Source organism: Myzus persicae, unplaced genomic scaffold (genome assembly GCF_001856785.1).
Source record: "Myzus persicae strain clone G006 unplaced genomic scaffold, MPER_G0061.0, whole genome shotgun sequence".
NCBI lineage: Eukaryota > Metazoa > Arthropoda > Insecta > Hemiptera > Aphididae > Myzus > Myzus persicae.
The window spans coordinates 394,638-419,104 of NW_019100825.1; the positions used below are offsets into that span (position 1 = coordinate 394,638).

Below are 24,467 nucleotides of genomic sequence, written 5' to 3' on the forward strand. Positions count from 1 at the left end.
TTTTTTTAATTTTTTTTTTTTTGGGGGGGGGGGGTGGATATATCACAGTGATTTGAGTGGACACTTCCCGGGCAGTCCTTCCCATTGTATCCGCATCAGAAAATTTAATCATATTAATAATTTAAGTAAGTATATAATACGTAAATACGTAATTACAACATTTTCCCAGTATAGAAAAATATAAATAAACAAATTTCCGTGTTAATATTATTTAAAATTTTTTTTTTCGGTGAAAACTGACTATTAACATCATTTAATAGCCTATACAGGCAAAAACAGCTATAGTTTATTTATATTTAGATCATATCTGATAAAAATGTACATCGACATATAATCATATACTGATTACCTAATAACAATTGGTAGGCTGTAGTTTTTGTCAACAATTACATCACAGTTGTTGATAATAAGTAAAAACTTATTATTATTCTTACATTTTACTCTATGTATTTTAAAATTAAACCAGAAAATCCAGGTGTCTGTGTCATGTCACTTTGAGTTAAATTGTGTATTATGTCTTTAAGAGTGGTGTTATGAGAAAGTGTTAAGTTGTGACACGGTGGGAATTATTTTCAAAATTATAAATAAATACCTATATAATGTACCTAGTGCTTATAAAATGTAAAATGTTCTTTTTCAACAATTTATGAATAAATTAAAAAAATTATTTTCCAGTTTTCGTTAAGTTTGTGAACTACCGGTCCGATAATCCGATAATTAATTTAAAAACAGTCAAATAAAATGTGTGTTATTTTATTATTATTCATGAATAAGTGGGTGATACAAAAATAAAATTATATAGGAATACAGTGTCAAGTAAAACAAAAAAATGTATGAATATTGAATACACACACCATAATTAATAATTATACACATTTTACATGTGTCAAAATATGGCATAAAATTATTTTTACGATAAAAAAATTTAATTTAAAACAACTATTTAGCATTGCACTTTTGTAAATCACTGAAAGGATGAAAAACAAATGTATCTTTTCTGTTAATAGATCGGTATAGAAAACAGCAACGTGTTCATTTTTAGTGTTTTTTTTTTAACATTTTCACCCCCCCCGAAATATAGGGGCTCGCCCTCCAGGCTGAGAACCCTTGATCTAGCTGGTTTTGGTAGGTCTTATACTAAATGTGGTACTATGAAAATATACTGTGATATTTTTCATTGCTATTGGTTATTTGGTTAACATAATATACCTATTTAAAAATGTTTGATTTTTGATTTACTAAAATAAAATAATTTAATTGTTTATTACTTATGATTATTCATTATAATAGCAATATTCTTGTTTAATAAATAAACATATAATTATATAATATATTTAATTTTATAAATAATTTTTGTTTAGAAATTCTCAGTTTCAAAAAATTATTGTATAACGTTATGACTTATGAGTAATACATATTTTATTAGCAGACCAGACAATAAATGAATACCAAATAAAAACCAATTATTATTACATTTATTGTTTTGTTGCATAAAAAAAAAACCAATGTAATGTATATTAAATATCAAGAAGTAAGATTAACAAGGACTTAATACATTTTGTTTCATATACATTTTAAACTATTTTATACTTCTTAGTACATATTTTAATATCTTTAAAAGTGCTTTATAAAGGTTACTGAAAAATATTATTAATTATGTTTATGTATGTAGTTGGTACCTTTTTTTCTTCCATTTTTGAACTGTCGATGCCACGGGAATGCTTTTGCAATACTTACCCTAAAGCAACTATTTAGTATTTAAATCATAAGATACAGTAGGTCTCTATAGTATAATACGAGGTATAATACCTAAAAAAAAAAATACAAAAATAATAATAATATCACTCAGTATAAGATTAAGTTAATGCTCTAACTTGTGGAAATTGTTGGACAAATTAAAAAACAGAAACTAAGTATGTCGGTAATTAAAACATCATATAATCAGTCGAATACAAAAAAAAATTACTTAGTCTGCTTGCTAATATAAAATATATAAATTCCTACATTTATTTTTTATTTTATTTGCATGCGAACTGGTTAACTTTTTTATAACAGACTGTCTGTCTTATAATTGTATACATTAAATTTTGTTATTTTTAACGGCTATATCCGAAAATGTCTGCAAGTGAACACTTTATAGGTATACATTCGTGTTTAATTACTATAATATGTAGGTACTGTTTTATAATATTGAAATACTTAGTAGATGCTTCGGTCAATTTTTTTCTAGATTCGTAGGTATAGGTTACTTAACAGATTGTGTGTGTACTTAAAAAATATTGAGCTATTTACCTATAATTGTCATTAAAGTAGACATGATAATTGATGGGGCCGGATTATAGAGCCAATAACTGTTTTAATTTAAATTAACTTTTAATTTTTGTAAAACATACTACTAGGTAGGTATATAAGATATGTTTTTATTATTGTTATATAATCTTATATTTTAGGATTCCTTAGAAGATTAACAGTTAAATTAAAAATCATACTCATCATAATTTGTAAAATATAAGACATATATGCATACTGCTTACCAACAGCTAAGATATATTTATATATTATGATATGCTACATTATGGGTGTACTAACTAGTAACTAGGTAGCTAGGCATATCTTGGCATATAATATATAACTAACACATAGTTGAAACTATGAATACTGATATTATACAATAAAACTGTAAATAATGAATAATCTAATCTAATATATAAATGTGAAAATGAAAACCTTCGAGTGATATGCTTTCGGAAACTACTGAACCGATCGTTATAATTTTTTTTTTAAATTGAAGAGCTCATTGCGGAGAAGGCTTATGGCATTTGATCGATTCTCTCACCTTAAAAACAAAGGAGTTATCAACTATCATAAATAATGACCTGTTATGTAGACTTAGTGGGTGAGGTTCGCGGTAAGGCAGCGGACGGCGGCTAGACGTGGCCGCCCAAACTTCCCCTTCCATATCACCGTTACGCGACGTGATAGTTCATATCGTTATTCGTTGCTAATGGAAAACTTAGATCATAATATAGGTACTATGGATGGACCCACCGCGTATTAAATGTGGTCCTGAGGCACTTGATAGAACGCTGAGGGATTTTAAAAATAATGATCGCCCAACGGGCGGAGTTGTTATTCTTTTTGCCGGTGTCTTTAGACAAATATTGCCAGTTGGGCCTAAAGGCACTAAAAGCGATGAAATCAACGCCTGTCTAAAGTCATCATATCTTTGGTCTTACATAACATCTTTGAGATTAAAAACCAATATGCGTGTACATCTTGGTGGTGATAATAATGCCGAGCTCTTCTCACAACATCTTTTGAAAATTGGTGACGGAACTTTTCAGAATGATGAGGATAGCATGATACACATAAATTCTACATTTGCGATTTCGGTTCTTGATCAAAATAACTTAATTAACAAAGTTTATCCTGAAATTTCTCATCTTTCCAATAAATCCAATGAATGTCTCCGTGAACGTGCAATTTTGGCCCCTAAAATCGACACCGTCAACATCATAAACGAAAAAGTTCTTTCCATGTTCGAAGCTGATAAAAAAAAACTATATTTCCATAGATACACTTACTAATCAAGATGAAGCTATAGATATCCCGACTGAATTTCTTAACTCATTAAATCCATCAGGTCTCCCCCCACACAAACTTGATTTAAAAATCGGTGCTATTATTCTCTTTTAAATGCTCCCAAATTGTGCAATGGAACGAGGTTAAAAATATTATCTTTGAAAAAAAACCTTATTGAAGCTGAAATTCTTACCGTCTCAGCGGGTGGTCAAATTGTATATATCTCAAGAATACCAATGATAACAAACGGGTACCTCTTCGAATTTAAACGTGTCTAATTTCCCGTTAAACTTTGTTTTGCTATGTCAATTAATAAGGCACAAGGACAGACAATGAATGTTACAGGAATTGACATCAGCAATCCTTGCTTCACTCACGAACAATTTTATGTTGCCTGCTCCCGTGTAAGCTTAGAAAAAAACTTTTACATATATGCCCCAGGTAAAAAAACTAATAATATAGTTTATAAAAAAAATATTAGTTGATCGGTAGTTATGTAGCATTTTTCCAAAATAATAAAAATTACTCTTCAAAAAACGTAGTTTTATTTTTTAAGTTTAGTATCCTCACCTTATGTCTTATCGATAATTATGAATTTAAGAAAGTAAATGGTAATACATGCCGTTATCTTATTTGTCACGAATTTGTTTCCGGGCAACACCGGGTAATTCAGCTAGTAACACATAAATTAATTTTTATGATTGCATATTATTAAAACTAAATTGTAGTGTAAAAACAATCTATAATTATTATTAATGTATGAATATTTGTAAATATAAACATTTGTATGATAAATGTCGTCCATTATCATTGATAACAGCCTTCCGATAGGAAATGCTCACTGAGTTGGCCAATCTCTTATAATATATCTTTGATTTCTAGCAAGCATCACAGATAAGACAGACTTTTAGAACCTTTGTATATTAGTTGATAGTAAATACAAATCTGAGATCTTTATTGAATTAAAACAAATTTAAATTCTGGTTTCCTTTAAAATAAAATTATAACCATTTTATATTCTATTATGTAAGTAAAAAAAATATACAAATACTGGGTAACATGAGTGATTCTTACCCATATCAATATTAAATATTAAAAAGATTTTATCATTATTTATAATTTTGACAAATTATAGGAAAATCAATAATTTAGTATTATAAAATTCATAGCTTTTCAGTTAACTATAAAAAATATGTGTTTTTGTATTTTTTTTCAACTTCTTATTATTTCTATACTATTTTATATAATATGTTTATTTTAATATTTACATAAAAAATCTATTTGTATGGAATAACATTTTTATTTTTTTATTTTTTTTTAGATTGATAAAAATGGAGATGGAACTATTGATCTTTCAGAACTACAAGAGGCTCTAGACTTATGTGGTTTTAAGTTACCTGCATGGAAAGTTCGTAAAATGATTGAAGATTATGATGGTAAAAGAACCGAAACAAAAGGAAAACTTGTATTTTCAGAATTTAAAAAGGTTGAGTATTTTACTTACTAATCTAACAACTATATAAAAAAGTTATAAATATTTATCATCTAAATAATTTTTTAGTTATGTTCAGACTTAAAAGCAGGAGAAGTCGCTAGCTCATTTAAGCAAGTTGTTTCTAAAAAAGAAAACTTAGAAACTTTAGGTGGTATGTCTGATGCATCAAGTGAAGGAACAACACATTCTGTACGATTAGAAGAACAGCTTGCATTTTCTGATTGGATCAATAGTAACTTGAGTAATGATCCTGACCTAAAGCATTTACTTCCAATAGAATGTGAAGGGAAAAATTTGTATGAAAAGGTCATAGATGGAATATTGCTCTGGTAAACACATATTTATTTTAGACTTTAAACCAACAATTATTATAATATTTAGACTGATAATTTTGTATATAATATATTAGTACATAATATTATATCATAATTATTTAAAATTATTTCTTTTTTTTAGCAAAGTTATTAATCATTCATGTCCTGATACAATTGATGAAAGGGCAATTAATAAAGAAACAAACAAAAGCAATCTTACTGTTTACAAAAAATTAGAAAATTTAACACTAGCTCTAGTTTCCAGTCAATCTATTGGTTGTAATATTGTAAATATTGATGCTCATGATCTTGCAAAAGGAAAACCACATTTAGTCCTTGGTTTACTCTGGCAAATTATTAGGGTAAATATATTTTTGGCAAAAAACAGTTTAAAACAACAAATTGTGTTTAATTGTGTTTAAATTATTTAGATAGGACTGTTTAATCAAATTACTCTTGAAAACTGTCCTGGGTTAGCTACACTTTTACAAGATGGAGAAAAAATTGAAGAGCTTATAAAACTATCACCAGAAGCAATACTTCTTAGATGGGTTAACTACCACTTGAACCGTGCTGGAGTTTCAAGGTATTAAATAATATTTAGTTATATAATATATAGAATGGATGATTGTAAAATGTTTTGTTAATTCCAGGCAATGCCATAACTTCCAAAATGATATTACTGATTCGGAAATATACACATACCTTATGAAGCAAATTGCACCACTTGATTCTGATGTTGATATGTCAGCGTTAATGGTAATTACTAATTATGAATACAACTTTTACATTTTTTCATTCTGTTATTTTAGGAATGCATAAAAGCAAATGTGAATAAAAGCCATAATATTATTTTATTGATCAATATTTAAAATAATTGAAATTAAATGCAAAAATGTTATAAAATGTTTAATTTAAATATTTCTTATTTATTTTAGTAACTGGTAGTTTTATTTTGTCTATATTGTTCAATAAATATGTATTTCAGTTTTTATACATTTGTTTTTAATGGGGCTTCTATTTCATGTAAAGTTAAGGTTTGATATATAAGACCTCAAATTGTCCTTGAATTTATAGTATTATTCACTTGTATTTACGTTTACACTTACTTATTTTTCTATTTTTAATTGTATGTTTAGGATGATTTTATCGTACCTATTGTAAGCAATTAATATAAATTAAATCAATTAATAATCAATAGTACAAAATATAACTAGTTGGGTAATGTAATATCTGACCTATATATATATCCTAATATCCTTCTAGAAATTATCAGTTAGCAATTATTTTTTGTAAAATTAATTAACTATTTTTGATCTAAATAAAATACATTTTTAGTTTATACCAATTTAATATTTTTCACGTGAATAAGAAATTCTGTTTCTGATATGTGGCTTAGCATTTATTAATTCACACATATATTTATTTACATATATTACATATATTCATATATGTTTTATTTTGTTACATTCAAGTGTTCACAATATTTTTGTTTGTATTCACTAAAAGCAAGACCTCTAGATTAACCATGTGTTACATTTTATTAACTAAACAATATTTTCATTGAGTATTTATGTCTTTGGATAAACATAATTAAATTCAGTTAATTGTTTGTACAGGAACCGGATTTGAACAAAAGAGCAGATATAATGTTGCAGCAAGCAGCTAAGTTAGGGTGTCGTAGTTTTGTTACACCCGTAGATGTTGTGAATGGTGTATACAAATTAAATCTTGCATTTGTTGCCAATCTGTTTAACAATCATCCAGGATTAGATAAACCCGAAGGAGAAATAGTAGGATTAGAATCAATTGAAGAAACAAGAGAAGAAAAAAGTCAGTTTTAATTTTTTATAAGAATTATGTTTGAATCTGGTTTAAATTTACTGTTTATTAGTCTTTCTATTTCATATTTGTATTATATAATGATTTCTTTAATTTTTGTTATAGCTTACAGAAATTGGATGAATTCTATGGGTGTTGCACCTCATGTTAATTGGCTTTATTCAGATTTAGCAGATGGTCTCATTATCTTTCAATTGTATGATATTATTAAACCAGGCATTGTTAATTGGTCTAAAGTGCACAGGTAAAAAAATATAATCTGAACTTAGCTTGAAATCTTAAGACTAAATCAATAATTTGTTAATACATTTAAAATTCACATATTAGGATGTTAGCTCACAATTAGTTTCCTCAGTGATTCACACATAACATGGCAAATTTGCATTGAGCTTCACCATTTTTTTTATGTTAAGTATAATATTAGACTGAATCGACATATTGTCCAACTTAAAGTTACGAACATTATTTGTGTTTATTGGCTTTTTTTTATGATATTTCAATTTGATGTAAAATATTAATATCTGAATATTCTCACATATCGCTGAAAATATTCAATAACTTAATAAAACCGATATACAGATACAAATAATGTTTTTAATTTTAGGTTTGATAACAATTAAATTAAATTTAATATTAAATCTATCAATACAAGATTGGTTCCACTGAACACAAATTTAGTATGCTGTGAATGTCCCCACAAAGAGCTCACCATTAGTTTATTGACATCCTCTTAATTTGTTTTTGTACAATTATAATATAGTATAAGTAATTCAAATATCAATATGTTTATACTGTAGAAAATTTTCTAAACTGCGAAAATTTATGGAAAAATTGGAAAATTGCAACTATGCTGTTGAGTTGGGTCGTCAATTAAAGTTTTCATTAGTTGGTATTGCTGGACAAGATTTAAACGATGGAAATGCAACTCTTACATTAGGTTAGCAAAATCAATTAACTATTTTTGGTTAAGAATAAAATAGAAATGGTCAATGTTATTGACATTATAACATGTTTTACATTTTTTTGCCGTTTTAACATAATTTTAATTGTTAAGGATAACAAACGGTATTGATTTTGTAATATACAGATAAGTCATCATTTTGTTAATATTTGAATGGCTGATGATTGCATTTGACTGCTGTATCCTGCATTAAGAGGATGCTACACTAGCATGTATTGTCCTTGTCTTACAAATATACAACATAACAAAAATTGTTTTGAGCGGGATAGAATCACTTGGTCTGTGGTAAAGATACCAAAAGTTTACACAATATAAAAAATCATATTTTCTGTATCATTTGTTTTTATTTGTTTAATATCATTAATATGAAAAAAGTTATAATACCTTTAAAAATCAGATATTTTTACATTTTTCAAACCTAAATAACTGTAGCCTTCTTAGGTTCTTTCCCGCACGAAACAAGTTTTGCTATGTTTTACATTGGTTAGATGGAAACAACACAGTGTAGCGTTCACTCAAATGCAATGCAAACTGATGCAATTTAATGTACATCAGCCAAGCCCAATACAATTTATAAGACATGTTTATTGTTTTCAAACTCTGTTGTACTAACATTTTAAGCTTATGGTTAATTAATTTTATCGGTTTTTTTATTATAGCTTTAATTTGGCAACTAATGCGTGCATATACCTTATCAGTCTTAACTCAACTTGCTAAAACTGGAAGTCCCATGATCGAAAAAGAAATTGTTACCTGGGTGAACAATAAGTTACAAAATGCCAATAAATCTTCAACTTTGAGAGGGTTCCAAGATCATGCATTATCTGATGGCCGAATTGTTATTGATTTAATTGATGCAATAAAACCAGGCACCATTAATTATGATGTAGTTAAAGAGGGCGGCGATGCTGAGGTAATACTGTTAATAAAAATAATTATCAAAATTGCTTTATGAACACTTCAAAATTGGATAAGTAACTAAATTGAATTATTATTTTAGGATAATTTAGCAAATGCTAAATATGCAATATCAATGGCCAGAAAGACTGGTGCTAGAGTGTATGCTTTACCAGAAGATATTACTGAAGTAAAACCAAAAATGGTAATGACACTCTTTGCGTGTCTTATGGCTATAGATTATGTTCCTTACATGGCCGTTACTGGAAAATCAGACTCGTAACCAAATTATGTATTATTATTCTAAGACATTTTCATTTCCAGTTTTGAACATAAATATTCATAAATATTTGTATAAATTATATTATATGGAACAATTTTTTATTTTTGGAAATCAGCAGCATTTAAACTTAACATGTTGGCTGTGGATAAGTTAAATGTACAATAACATTTTGTTACTATACAGTTTTATAAATACATTTAAATTGAAGTTATAGGTATTAAGTAACTTAAAATTAACTTTTATTTTCCAAATATTTAATTGAGTATATTTAGTGAATTCACAAAAAAAAAAAGATCACTTGGCAACATTTGTTACCAACGTTACTATCTTCTAATTACTAATATACCATAATTTAATAAAAACTTTTAGTCTTCAATCTTTCTTATTTCGGCTATTAAATATTTAAAAAAAAATATTTAAGATGACATTAGTTATAGAAGACTGACGAACCAATTGATATTGATAAATTTGCAAAAACGTACATAAAATTATTTGTATGGGTGGTTAATAATTACTCCAAAGTTAAAAATTAAAATATTATTGTCTTTTATTATATATTTATGTATTGCATTACAACTAAAAATTATTATTTTAATTTTATTTAATATATTTTTATAATATTTTATAGTTTATTAATTATTACTAACATAAAATGTGTACTTAAAATGCTAAGGTTATTTTTCATTTAATATTTTGGTATTTTATTGTTTATACGTTTTTAAAATTGTATTTTATTTAAATTTTTTATTTATTTTATTATATTGTGATTGCTAAAAAGAAATTATATAATGTGACATTTTAATTTTTTATCCAGTACCTAAATGTATAGCTTTTATTATCCACTTTATCATGACTGATACCATGCCACATCAAATTATTTTTCTTACATTCAGTGGCTGTTCAATAATAACATGATACACATTTTTGCTACCAAATTTTCATCCTGTATTCTGTTTTTAATAATTAGTATTAATATATAAACCAAACAAATTTGCACTAATATTGAAACTATTTGATTCATACCAAACTATGTCTCCCACCAAAAAAAATTATTGTAAAATTTCTTGAAGTTGTGTTAATTGGATTGTTATAAATATGTTTTATAAGCTTTAATACAAAATATCATTAAAACAACAAAATGTAAGAAAGAACAGTAGAGCATAGATAGTCCGGACCAACAATAATCTGGATGGCATATAAATCCATTTGTTTGTAAATGTATGTAGTTTGTTTGGAATTCCCAGAACCCAATTAATCTATAAAATATTTTTATCGTAATAATGATCATGATTTCGTCATTTTTATAACCTACTGTTCCCACTAAAGACTGTAAATAATAAATTGATTTTCGGTTCTTTCACTTCTTTTTTGAAAGAACCGAACGAAAAAAGCCCCTTACAAATACTGTGTTGATTGGTTTGGGAAATTGTCTTATATTGCTCTACTTTTTAAACTAAACATTTGATCTTTAAATCAATTAACTGGAACTTAAAATAAGTGATCAAAGATATGTCAGTGTTAAAATGTAATTGCATTTATTTTTAATTAGTATTACGTTTAAGGTAGGTTTTGTAGTTTTTACTTTAATTATTTTTTGTTTTTTTACTTATATTATTATTACCATTATTACCATAATACCTTATTACCAGTGTATATATTTAGTTATTCATTCGGAACTGTGTTTTTGTAAGTTTACTTAATGGCTATTTTTATTCAACAACATTAAGCTATGTGAGAGTGTAGCTGATGAATTATTTTGAAATACACTTGATTTATTGTGTAGCCTAATGGTTTAATTGCTTTATTTTGGCCTTATTAGACATTAATGAAGAAAATAAAATAAAAAATAAAAAAATCTAGAATTTATACTCTGACCTCTATAATGAAGGGTGACTTGAAAATTATTATTTTATTGATATGTAGTCGGTGTATATTTTTGAAATTCTCATTAAATTGACAAATAATTGTTTTTTTTTGTTATTAATTCAATTAGCTCTAACATACATATTATAATAAATTTATAACTGTATCCAATTAATTTTGATCATGGTTATTAATTTATCATCCAATAGAACATGAGCTAATGCGAGTCAGCTAAGTAATCTTGGCCAATGAGTAAAGCCATTATACTTCTATTTTCTTACCTTTGTAAGTTTATTATTTTACAGTTAACTTATTTATAATAATAATTGTAACGTTCATCTTAATATTTATGGACAGAATATTATTTTGCTTGACTTTATGGTGAAACGTATACTGCGTACCACCAGATAACGGATACGGTTAACCTAACCAAAATTCGTTTTTCCCTCGGAACAGTGCCCCCCTCTACAAAATTATCTCAATCCAAAACAAGTGATGAGCTATCATATTACCAGGAGCAGATAATAGACCTCGAACACAATATATGGATTAACTTTAGTTAATAATTTATCTTTTCATAATATAATAATTGGAAATACATTTTTATACCAATATAATGCTAATATGATTTCAAAAATAGGACTTTAACATTCCATAAAGATAATAATATTAACAAAACTAATAATGATGTTATAGTAATACATACTCTGAAACTAGTAAACTTAACATTTATAATTACAAAATATTAAAGAAGACTTAAAAAATATGCTTGGTGGTACACGAAAAAAATCTCAGTTTGTAAAAAAAAATGGAATGAATCATTAACATAAACAAGTTAACTCTCACGGTATTTTTATAGAGCAATCTTCAAACGCTAACCAGAATAGGTGCTCACTGTGTTTGTCACGTGCGCCGTTGTATTTTTGGACACATTATAACATTGGCCATTGGTTTTTTTTTTCATATTTCATATAATTTTCTTATCGAAATTGTTTATTGACAACTGGTTTACATCAGTAAGTTTAGCACATGAACTTTTAAGCCGATTCAAAAATCTTGTAGGTACATTACGCGTTCTAACAGGAAGTTTAATCCAAAAGACGTAATAAATGCTAAATTAAAGAAAGGTGAAATAAAATCAAGTCAAAATGATAATAATATCGTAGTAATGAAATGGAAGGACAAACGTGATGTACTTATGTTTTTAACAAAACACAAGGATACCTAATACATTAATGTGCCAACTCAAAAAAATTTCATGGCATCGCTCGACAACTATCTCCTAATTACATGCATAGTTATCAGTAGACATATTTTACACCATATTACAAAATATATTTTGTTTTTTTTTAAAGTAATTAACAATCTGTATCCATACTAGGCACAATAAGAAAATGTGATGAAGGTTGACATATCATGAGGTTTTGTAGATAGAATCCACCCATTGATAGCACTTTCTGCTAGCTTGATGATTATTTATTTATATATATATTTTTTTATATTTTATTTAATTTAAGAGATCTCGACACCACTTACGCTTCAGATGTCTCGTTGGATTTCCAGGTATTGAGGGAGTGGCCAAGTTTTTATTAATTTATTTGGGTGATTATTTAAACGGTAATGGAATCTTTTATCAAATATTTTAGCTTCATCGTTTATTGTGTAAAGTTTTGAGTCGGTGTGTAGTGTATGATTTGATATTTAGGGTGGCGCATTCATTAGTTTTTTAAGCGGAACATTTTGAAAGATTTGGATTTTCAAGATATTTGTCTTTTTCGCATTGTCCCAAAGCTAAATGCCGTAGGTCCATAGTGGTTTCAATAGTGTTTTGTATAAAAGCAGTTTTGTTCTAATAGAGGTGTGATTATTATTGGATAATAAGGGTTTTAAGTAAGCGAAGACGATGATTCAATGATAATCTTTTGGTTCTGATATGATGAGCCCAAGTTAATATTTTATCTTAAGTAAGGCCGAGATATATGATTTTTGCAGAATAGGGAATTAGAATTCCGTAAAGAACAACGCCAGGACAAGGAGTATGTCTGAGGATGAAGGTTGTGAGAACGGATTTATTTTGGTTAACTTTAAACTGCCATTTTGTAAACTATTTTTCCATATCATTAAGGTGAGTTTATAGATTTATTGACGTTAGGATTGGATTGTTGTGAATGGATATTAGTGCTTTGTCATCAGCATAGTCAGCTACTGATGTGTTGGAGGTAGCAGGTTGACCAGAAGCAAAGACGTTATAGAGAATTGGAGGTAGGATGCCACCTTGAGGCACTCCAGAATTTATAGAAGCTAAATCAGAAAGAGCGGATCCGTAGCGAACTTGAAAATATCGACCCATTAGATAGGATTTGATGAGTAGATAGTTAGTGGGTGGAAGGAATTTTTTAAGTTTAAATAAAAGGACATCCTGCCACACCCTATCGAAGGCTTGTGCAATGTCTAGGAACACACAATTACAATAAAGTTTTTTTTTCTAGGTAATACAAAATGGCATCTATGACTCTGTGGACTTGGTGTATGGTTGAGTGAGATGCCAGAAAGCCGAATTGGGTATTTGGAAGAATATTCTTTTGAGTAATGATAGGTAGAATACATTTCAGAATTAACCGTTCAAGGGTTTTAGAGAAAAATGGAAGAAGGCTGATTAGTCGATGTGACGATGGAATGTCCGGTGGCTTATTTGGTTTAGGGAACAGGATTTTAGTGGAGAATTCCAAAAATAGAGGAAAATAAGAAAGTCTAAGTGAAGCATTAAATATGTGAGTGATGTGAATGATAGCTATAGTTGTAAGGGATCTGGAGTAATCTGATCCGCAGTAATGCGATCATAGCTCGGTGATTTGTTTAGTGAGTATTTTAGTGTGGCATATTTTACATTGTTTGGTGTAAATGACTTGATAGGGAGGGTTAGAGAAAGGAAAGCATTCAGAAACGTTTCTACTGAGTTCATATTTTCGTTGTCAATTAATTCAGAGTGTGGTTGAAAAGTTTGAAAAAGATGCTCCTAAAAGAGTTCTGCTTTTTTAAGATAAATGGTGGCAAGGCTATCTGATTTCTTAATAGAAAGATTTGGTGATTCATAACGAAGAATTTGTTTTGTTTCCCCCCAGGACTACCATCATTGGGAGTAAGCTTCATTAAGTGATTTTACCAAACATTTGCCTTAATTTTCACTATAATTTTTTTCAAGGAATTAGTCAGGTTATTGTAAATTAGTTTATGGGAAGGGAGCCGAGTGCGCTTTAAGAGAGCTCTAGCTCTCCGTTTTTCGACTATTTTGTTACGTATGTACACAGGTAATGGATCTGAAGAGGGAGGAGCTAGAATAGTATTTGTAGCTGACCAGGCTGCAGCTTGTGAGATGGGTACACATCTTCCAAAATCACAATTAATGATAGCGGAATTTTCAAATTCACTGTTGCCAACTTGGAAAAGTAAAACTCCCACTTAATTCGCTGCAAGGGTGACACCAACACAAAAAAAAATCCGCTTGTTTATGATAAATTCAAATATATTTATTTTTCAATTTAAATATTAGTAAAAAATAAATTATATTTTCATAATTCTTGAATAATCAGCATCTATATTGTATAAGAAATGTAGTGTTCAAGTAATAATAATAATAAGTATCATATTACGATCGGTGGGGATTGTCCATCGGTCAGTAGCCAGTACATAATTTTATTATCAGTACGTGTTCCTCACTCGACAGAGCATCACGTGTGTTACATATCGTGAGTGCGCTTTTATAGCTTCGATAGCAAAACCAAAGTCGTATCTTACTAGTTATTGCACCGATATTAGGTAATATGATTATTATGTAATTATACTCCAAAATATCTTCGGCAATTTCGAAATGAGTAGAAATACTCTGGGCAAAATGCCCTCCATACCAAACCTCAAAGAACAAATACCCTACCCACGCTCCAAAAAACCCTTACAAAGACATCTACCAACAAGTAGAAAACAAATATATCACTATCAACCAAACCAGTTCAATTAAACTCGCGGAGCTCATTAACGTCGCGGACCGTTATCGCAAATAACACCGCCACCGGCCTCCCACCACCTTCTGCCACAAAGACCTCGGTCGCAATCAACTCCGATAAAACTAATTACACCAAACAGATTTCCAGCAACAATATAAATAATTCAGATAAAACTATTAATTTCGCTAGCATTACAGCAAACGAAACTACGCCTAACAGAGAACAAGCCATAGTTTTTAATTCAATCGACGGAGTTCCACAAAAAGATTACATTATAGCTATCGGCCAAATCGTTCAACCTAGAAATATACTATTTGTCTCAAGAATCTCCAACAATAGAATTGTATATTTTTATCCAGCAAAGAAATACTCGAATTTCTTTTCACTAAAACACAAACAATAAATATCAACGGTCATGAAATCCAATTACGCAGACTACTAAACCCAGCTAAGCGTATAGTAATATCAAAAGTATGCCCGTCTATACCCAACCATGTAATACTCCACTCCCTCAACAACCTAGGAATATCTCCCACAGCACAGATTAACTACCTTAAAGCTGGAATTAACCTAGAAGGCTACGAACACATCTTAAGTTTCCGTAGACAAGTGTTTATCAAGCACGAAGACACGACAAAACTTCCCAGCTCACTGATACTAAACCATAATCAATCCAAGTTCAGAATCTTTTTCACGGATGACACAATTACATGTTACACATGCAAGACAACAGGGCACACAGCTCAGACCTGCAAAAAAAATGTTCCTATTAACACTGAAACACCATCATCTTCTACCACATCCTCCAAAAATATTGATATAAACACACCAACAGGCGATCTGACATCGCCTACTACCGATCCAGATCATGTAATAAGCCAAACTTCTCAATGCGATATTATACACACACATCCACACTTAAATGAAGAAGAACAACCCCCAATAATCCCCCTAACATCCCCCGTTGAAACCAATTCCAAAACCATGGAAGCTGATACTCACGAGCAATACACCTTAACGACACATCAATCCATGTCTAATTCCGAACAATTATCTCAAACTATGCAGACCGGTACCCAAAACAAAAGAGCCATATCTGACTCCTCATCTCAAATATCCCCCCCACCAATCCCCCACCCAAATATATTTCGGCAAATTCAACCAAAGCAAAAGAAGCCAAAAATAAGATCTCAATCAAACTCTTCAACAATTACTGACGACGACATCTTCGATGATCCCCTTAATCCGGCCCAAATATTATTCTCCGATGATAAATCTCTACCAATAACATACACTCAATTCAAGTACCTGCTTGAATGTTCCACAAACAAATCCGTTAATATACGTAACCTATGCGAAGAAGCAAACATTAAAATGCGTACACTGATGACAATAATTGAAGAAACCCACTCCATGATCCAAAACTCCAGAACGAAAGCTAAACTCACCAAATTTCGTAACTTACTATTTCAAATATTGCCTGACGAAATATCAGACACAACACAACTCACATAATAAAAAAAAAAAAAAAAAATACAATGAGCATAAATATAATTCAATGGAATATAAACGGCCTCATAAAAAAATTAAACGATATCAAACTAATAAATCAACAACATGATCCAACCATTATATGCTTACAAGAAACTAACCTCAACAACACCTATACACCGCCTATCAAAAATTTCAACGTCTTCACCACTAACAGAACAGCTTGCAACCGAGCCAGCGGAGGAGTAGCGATAATGGTCAGATCTGACTATCGAAGCTCTCAAATCCAGATCTTATCTCCGCTGGAAGTGGTAGCAGTATCCATTCAACTCGAATCTAATATAACGATCTGCAACATATATATACCGAACCAAATACAATTCAAGTCCCCCGATATTGAGAACATAATTCAACAACTTCCTACCCCCTTTATACTCTTGGGGGATTTCAACAGCCACGGCTTAAGCTGGGGATCGGACAAAACAGATGACCGGGGTAAACAAATCGACAAAATACTTGAATCAGACAATATTATTCTCCTCAATAATGGTGCACCCACTCGTCTCAATCCCTCAAATGGAAATTTCTCATCGATTGACTTATCAATATGCAGCTCAAACCTTGCCCAACGAACTACATGGTCAACTTTACCCGAAATTTATGACAGTGATCATATCCCAATTAAGATCGAGTTACTTTCGAGCAAAACAACTCTCTATCGATCTCCTAAATGGAAACTAAAAAATCCTAACTGGACTCTTTTCTCCCAACTAGTCGATGTCTATGTGAACACAAACCCCACTACACCAAACGATCCGATTGAAAATGACGTTATCCACATAACCAGTTCCATCATTAATGCAGCAAACATAGCAATCGGTAAAACAAAAGGCACTCTAAACAACTGTAAAGTTCCATGGTGGAACCCAGAAATTAAGAAATCCATCATGGACAAGAATACCGCATTAAAACGGTTTCAAAAAACGGGAAAAATCGAGGACCATATACGCCTAAAGGAACTTCGTGCTAAAACAAAATACCTCGTTAAACGTAGCAAAGCATCCTCGTGGAAGATATTCACTTCTACCATAGGCCCCAAAAGCGATCCCAGCTCGGTATGGAGCAAAATTAGGTCTTTACGCGGAAACAGCAAAGAAAAACAAATTCATATAATAAATGACAACACCCTCCTCACTGATCCAATAGAGGTCGCTAATATTCTTGGTAACCATTTCTACTCGAACAGCTCTGACAATAACTATAATGAATCATTTCTAAGCAAAAACCTCACCAGTAGACACCGTTCACTCCAATCCAACATTAGCCCACTTAATCAAGATCAACACTATCTCAATATTCCCATTAGCTTAAAGGAACTAAACTGGACTCTTTCCAAATGTTCTAGCCTCTCTCCTGGCCCTGATGAAATTCCATACAGCTTCCTACACAACATATCCTTATCAGCAATCCACTTCATTCTCAACCTTTACAACACAATATGGAACACCGGACAAATCCCAAGCAATTGGAAACACGCATTTGTCATACCAATCCCAAAACCAGGAAAGGACAAATTTAGAACAGAGGGATATAGACTAATATCCCTCCTTAATACATTGTGTAAAATACTTGAAAAAATTATTGATTCTCGTCTGAGATGGTTCTTGGAAAAAACATGTTATCTTTCCCCTCAACAAAACGGTTTTCGTAAACACAGGAGCACATACAACAGTCTTCACGATATACAAAAAGACATATCAAAATCCTTAGAAAGCAACCAAGCCTTAGGACTTGTCGCTCTTGGTATAACAAAGGCATACGACACCACATGGCGCCCCCGAATTATCGAAAAATTACAAAAAATCTTATGTAACGGCAACCTACTTCGTTTCGTCAAACATTTCCTGGAAGACAGATCTTTCCAAGTCAAAATTAACGGCCATCTTTCCTCAACCTTCAATCAAGAAAATGGCGTACCACAAGGTTCCACACTCTCAGTCACCTTATTCCTTGTAGCCATAAACGACCTCAACGAAAGAATCAAATTTCCCGTAAAATCATCTCTCTTCGCAGATGACCTGAACATTTGGTGTCACGCAAAAAACTGTTCCATCATTCAGCCATATCTACAAGACACAATACTTGCACTCGCCGCATGGTCTGAATCATCAGGATATAGTTTCTCTCCATCTAAATCTCAGAGCATCATATTTACACGAACAAAAAAATACCCTTCTCTAAATATTTCAATGTATAACGTCCCAATTCAAACCTCAAAATCAATCAAAATCCTTATAATCACATTTGACAGCAAAAATACTTGGAACCTACACATTAAAGATCTCCGAAGAGCAACCATGTTAAGAATGAATATTCTCAAAATTCTTTCCCACACTTCTTGGGGCGCAAATTTTATTTCCCTTAAACAGATATATACATCACTCATCCTATCCAAACTAGAATATGGTTCCTTCCTTTTTTTCAAATCCAAACCTTCCAGCCTAAATATGATTGACACAGTACACAACCTTGGATTGAGATTAGCCTCAGGTGCATTCCGATCAAGCCCTATCCCCAGCCTGCTCAACATCTCTTACACCCCACCCTTAAATCTCATAAGAAAAAAAAACATCATGCTTCTATCTGCAAGACGAGCTCAGAACAACCTCGACATTCATCATGGCATCACAACAGAACTCCAAGACTCCAACTTTAAATACTCTGACATAATCAACCATGAATGTCCGATCACTCCCCCCTGGACTATGGACATCGACATTAATCTCAAATTATCTTCCCTACCAAAAAGCGAAACTACGCCAATCATATAAAAAAATGAACTACAATCAATCCTTGAAGGATATCAAGACCATATTTGTTTTTTCACGGACGGATCCAAAACGGAAACTGGTGTAGGCGCTGCAGTTACATTCAACGAAACCATACGAATGCTCAAACTCCCTGACTATTGTTCAATATACACGGCTGAAGCATTGGCTATTTCACATGCTCTAGATATTATAAAACAAGACACAATAAACAAATCTATCATACTCAGCGATTCACTTAGCACACTCACAAGCATCCAAAATTTCTTCCAACCTAATAGCATTTCACAAAAAATACAGAACCAGATATCATATCTCCAAACCAATTCACAGACTATCACCTTTATATGGATACCAAGTCATATCGGTATTCCCGGAAACGAATTAGCAGATATATGTGCCAAACAGTCCATCTCATCCCCACACTCTCTAGTCCTCTGCTCATATACATTACAAGATTCTAAATATTTCATCTCTGAGTATATCCTTAAAAATTGGCAACACACCTGGTCAACCCTTCGAACCAAACTAAACGAAATCAAACCAAGCATTCTCCCATGGCCAACCATCCATCTTCCCAGACGCCAAGAAGTAATTCTTAATAGAATCAGAATTGGACACACATGGTTAACTCACAAACACCTAATGACCAAAACGGACCCCGAACCTTGTCTCACTAGTGGTGAAATTCCTTCAGTCAAACATATCATATGTTTCTGTCGAGAATTCAATGACACTAGAACCAAACTCAAGCTAGCTGACAACCTTCAAGAAGCACTAGGACCCGATCCAGACAACACCCAAAAAATATTCATTTTCTTAAAACTTACTAAATTATATAACCTAATCTAAATAAGATCCTATATGATCCAAACTTGAATTGTATAACTCACCCTCCGCTTCCTCTTTATATGTATAAAAAGTAATATTCTTTATTTAAACACATACTTACATTATTCTATTTTGTATAACAAAAGCCAATAACCAAAGTTGTTGCGGCTTATTATTATTAAATAAAAAAAAAAAATTTTATTATATGCCATTATGATGTATACGTTTGAAAATAAATGACCATAATATATGTTCGTATTATAATTCATGTTAGTAATACACAACAATAATTATTCAGTAAGGTTTACATAATATACAAATTTTAAAATTTGTCAATTAACTATGTACCATGATATAGGTTTCTAACGATTTCCTTTAGGAAGTCCCTTAAAAGATTACCATGTTTGCTATAAATTATGATGTTTACCATGATCCAAGTTATATATTTTATACTATTTATAAACCAAACAACAAAAAACATGTTTTCCCTAATTAAATTCAATTTGTAGTTTGTACCTATAACTATAGAAGATTCAATGCATATAGTGTCTTTTGAGCTTTATTGACAAAAGAGATTTCTGTTTTCTCTTTGAATTTTGATTATTGTTAGTAATTATTTTACTGCTCATTTGTGTTTTAATTTTACAAAATAAATCATGGAGCAAGTTGTACAAGTTGATGTATTGAATGAACACAACTATGCACATTTGGAAGGTCAAATAATACTTTTACTCGAATACTTTACAACACTGTATACATTTAATAATAACCTAAAATTTAAGGTACATCCATGTCTGATGAATGTTCTCTTTTTTGATAAAATTTAAATTTAAAATTTAAAGCGACTGATCAAATTTTAAGGCCACACCAAACTGAGTGGCCGTGGTTAGAGGATTCGAATCTTGGAAGCAACCAGTATTTTATTCTTATGATACACCAATGACTGCTTCAATTTTAAACAACATATTAGTAAATTATACAACTGGATATATTTTGATAGTAGTTACAAATGACACGAGTCATTAAAAAAAAAAATGATTTGAAAAAAAACACTGATTGTTAATATTTCAAATTAGTATTAAGGTAGGTACTTATATATAACATAAGTATGACATGTTCATTTAACTTAAATAAGATAAATATGATATACCTCAATCAAATACATACTGTATATTTGCAAACAAATATAAGTAGATTGGTATTTCAAGAATTAACAAAACAATCAAGTGTAGCTTATGAAAATATACTATATTATTATACACAAATAAAAATATGGTTTAAATGAAATAATAGCAAATAAAAATAATAACAAACTATATAGGTACTAAGTTTACAATACTTCATGGAACAATGACAACACAATCGCTTTACAATTTGATAGTCTAACGAAAAAACTTTCTTTAAATTAATTTCATATATTAAATATTAATCACACAATGCATTAGTATTCACTATAAAAATTCCAACTTCATATGATGGAAATGGTTTATCATACATTTTTTCACTATAAATTGAATTGGTTTGTTCTTAGGCTTTATAATATATTCTATAGCAACTCATGTATAATCTTGACATAGAAAATACGACAAACTTGGAAGGTACATAGGATCTTAACATTTTTAGTTGGTTATTAATGCGTTTTTTAGAATCATCAGTCAGCCACACATTTTACCTCGAACCCAAAATTCAATCAACCGTTTTGTGACATCGAGACATACACACTGTATATAGTCTACCAATAGTATAAGTATTACCTTTGTGATATTCTTCATTAGTTTTATTCAGTGTTTGATTTGGCGGGGCGGGGGGGGGGATGTTTGGGAATGGGGTCCCCCTTTTTAAAAAAATTTTTTTTTAGCCTACCTCTTCTATTTATTTGAAATGGCGTTTACAATGGTGAATTTGTAAATAATCAGTTTTTCTGATGCAAAATTTACCTATAACCTATAGTCTTATTATTTGTACATTTGAATCGACTATTAAAAAATATTTGATTGTTAAATTGATAAGATATTGTATTATGCCCACATAAATAAAATCATATATCAGACCTAGCATATAATAGAATTCTTCTATTACCTATCTATGACGTCGTTGATTGGTTGGTGAAAAAATCAACTGTCGCTCTGCACTCAAGATTGTAGGGTGAAAATTGAAAAGCTTTAAATCGTTAGGCAACTCGTAATTATAAAATAAATTATTTCTCATATCAATTATATGTAGCCTTCGATAATGTAATATAAAATAATGTATACCTACCTAATAAAATAATAAAATAAAAATGCCTTTAATAATGTAGGTGTTAGATTGTTTTGGTCTTTGGATTGGATTAATAATAATAATTTTGTTTGTTTAATTTAATTCAAAGACAGATGTATAATTACAGTTAGATTTCAAAAGTGTATATTATTTAGTGTTTAATTTCAAAGCAAATCAATTTTCAGTAAAATTGATTCTACAATCATAATACAATCCGTATTATATATGAGAGATTGTTATGCATATGACTTGCCACAAACATTGTTTAAAAAAGAACTTTACACAATTCAGTCATTCTAACAGTCTTACAACTATTTTTCAAAATAGTTAATTTGCAATTGATTAACTATTAAACAATGGGCAATTATTTAAATCATGTATTGTTATTATTAAACATTTTATACTATTCTGCAGGCTTATTTAATTAGCTTTTAGTACTATACAATATAATAATAATACTATTGAACATTTATAGCCAATAGCCATAATTTTGCTTTTGGATTTATATAAATTTTTTAATTTTGAATTAAATTTATTAAGAGTCTGTGTATGGATTCATTTAAAAATATTCTGCCCGATTGTTTTCTTCGGGAAATTGGTTCACATTTTGCAGCTTTTAATTGCATGCAGAATATATTTTATACTAGACATTGTTTTTTGAAAATTTATGTTGTTATAAATCAAACTATATAATTGGCTTGTGTGTTAAAATGTCTTATTGTATATTTGTATTAAAATAAATAAAATTATTTTCACACTTTTATTATATTTTGTTTTAAATTCCAATCTAGTTTGTTATTCATTAAGTAATTATTGTAAATATTAGTAAAGTATATATTTATAAACTTTGCTTAAAGGTTTTTTTAATTTTTAGCGCAATATTACTGCAGCAAGTGAAACTGAAGCCTCAGAGAATGAAGTCTTTTTCCCAAATACAGATATGCCAGATTGTTGGGACTATAAACAAGTGAAGTATATTACAATTACAAAGAATACCCATGAATATTTTTCAATAATAAAAAAATTTGTTGCAAAATATGTTCTGAGGCCAATTATAATTGAAAAAACACCGAGGCACATATGTTTCACAAGAATGAATGAATAGAGAAATTTATCCAGTTGGAGATGATTTTAAGAGACATCATACATATTGAAGAAAAAAAAATTTCAAAACATAAATATTCTTAAAGCTATTTACACACTGAACGTATAATTGAAAAACAAAAGTTGGAAATTATGCCAACTCAAGTATTAAAAACTTCATATATTGACATTGAAAATACAAAAAGATTATTCAGGCCACCATAAAGAATAGCAATGAAACAAAAACCTTACACAGACATGCCAAAATTTGTAGAAATAATTAATTTCTTGGATATGGGGAGAATTCTTCAAATAAATGAAGCATGTAGCAATGTAATTGATCATATAACATTTGGAATACGGAAGAAACTATGTCTTGACCTGTTGCATAACAAAAGAAAAATATGTATCATTGTTGACGAGCTTACAACGTTAAGTCAAAAGAGTATGTTGGTTATTTTTGTGAGATCTACTGGAACATTAGGAACATTATGTCTAAAGTCCACAAAAAACTGTCAAAAAAAGGGGTGCCCGGAAAAGTAGAAATGTGTCCTTTGAAATACTCTATTTATCTTTTTGTTTGCTTATGTTCACTACTAATGACCCATCATAGTTCTTTAATAAACTTGATGGTTTGGAGATATTGACTTGTTTTATGATTTTTGGATTTGGAGGGTTGTTTCTGTTGAAGACAGGTTGCTTATGTTGGAATCTATTGAACAATTATCAGTTAAAGA

General features: G+C 30.0%; 1 protein-coding gene across 1 annotated transcript in view; it reads left to right on the top strand.

The window, feature by feature from the left end:
- LOC111026310 (plastin-3) overlaps positions 1-9,921 on the top strand; it is a 12,083-nt gene extending 2,162 nt beyond the window's left edge. The window contains exons 2-11 of the mRNA XM_022304365.1: positions 4,904-5,068; positions 5,144-5,406; positions 5,534-5,753; positions 5,823-5,977; positions 6,045-6,150; positions 7,011-7,224; positions 7,339-7,477; positions 8,031-8,170; positions 8,854-9,107; positions 9,195-9,921. Coding sequence (XP_022160057.1) covers positions 4,904-5,068; positions 5,144-5,406; positions 5,534-5,753; positions 5,823-5,977; positions 6,045-6,150; positions 7,011-7,224; positions 7,339-7,477; positions 8,031-8,170; positions 8,854-9,107; positions 9,195-9,374 — 1,836 coding nt within the window. The 3' untranslated portion in view covers positions 9,375-9,921. The remainder of the gene's footprint in view (positions 1-4,903; positions 5,069-5,143; positions 5,407-5,533; positions 5,754-5,822; positions 5,978-6,044; positions 6,151-7,010; positions 7,225-7,338; positions 7,478-8,030; positions 8,171-8,853; positions 9,108-9,194) is intronic.
- Positions 9,922-24,467: the final 14,546 nt, after the last annotated feature.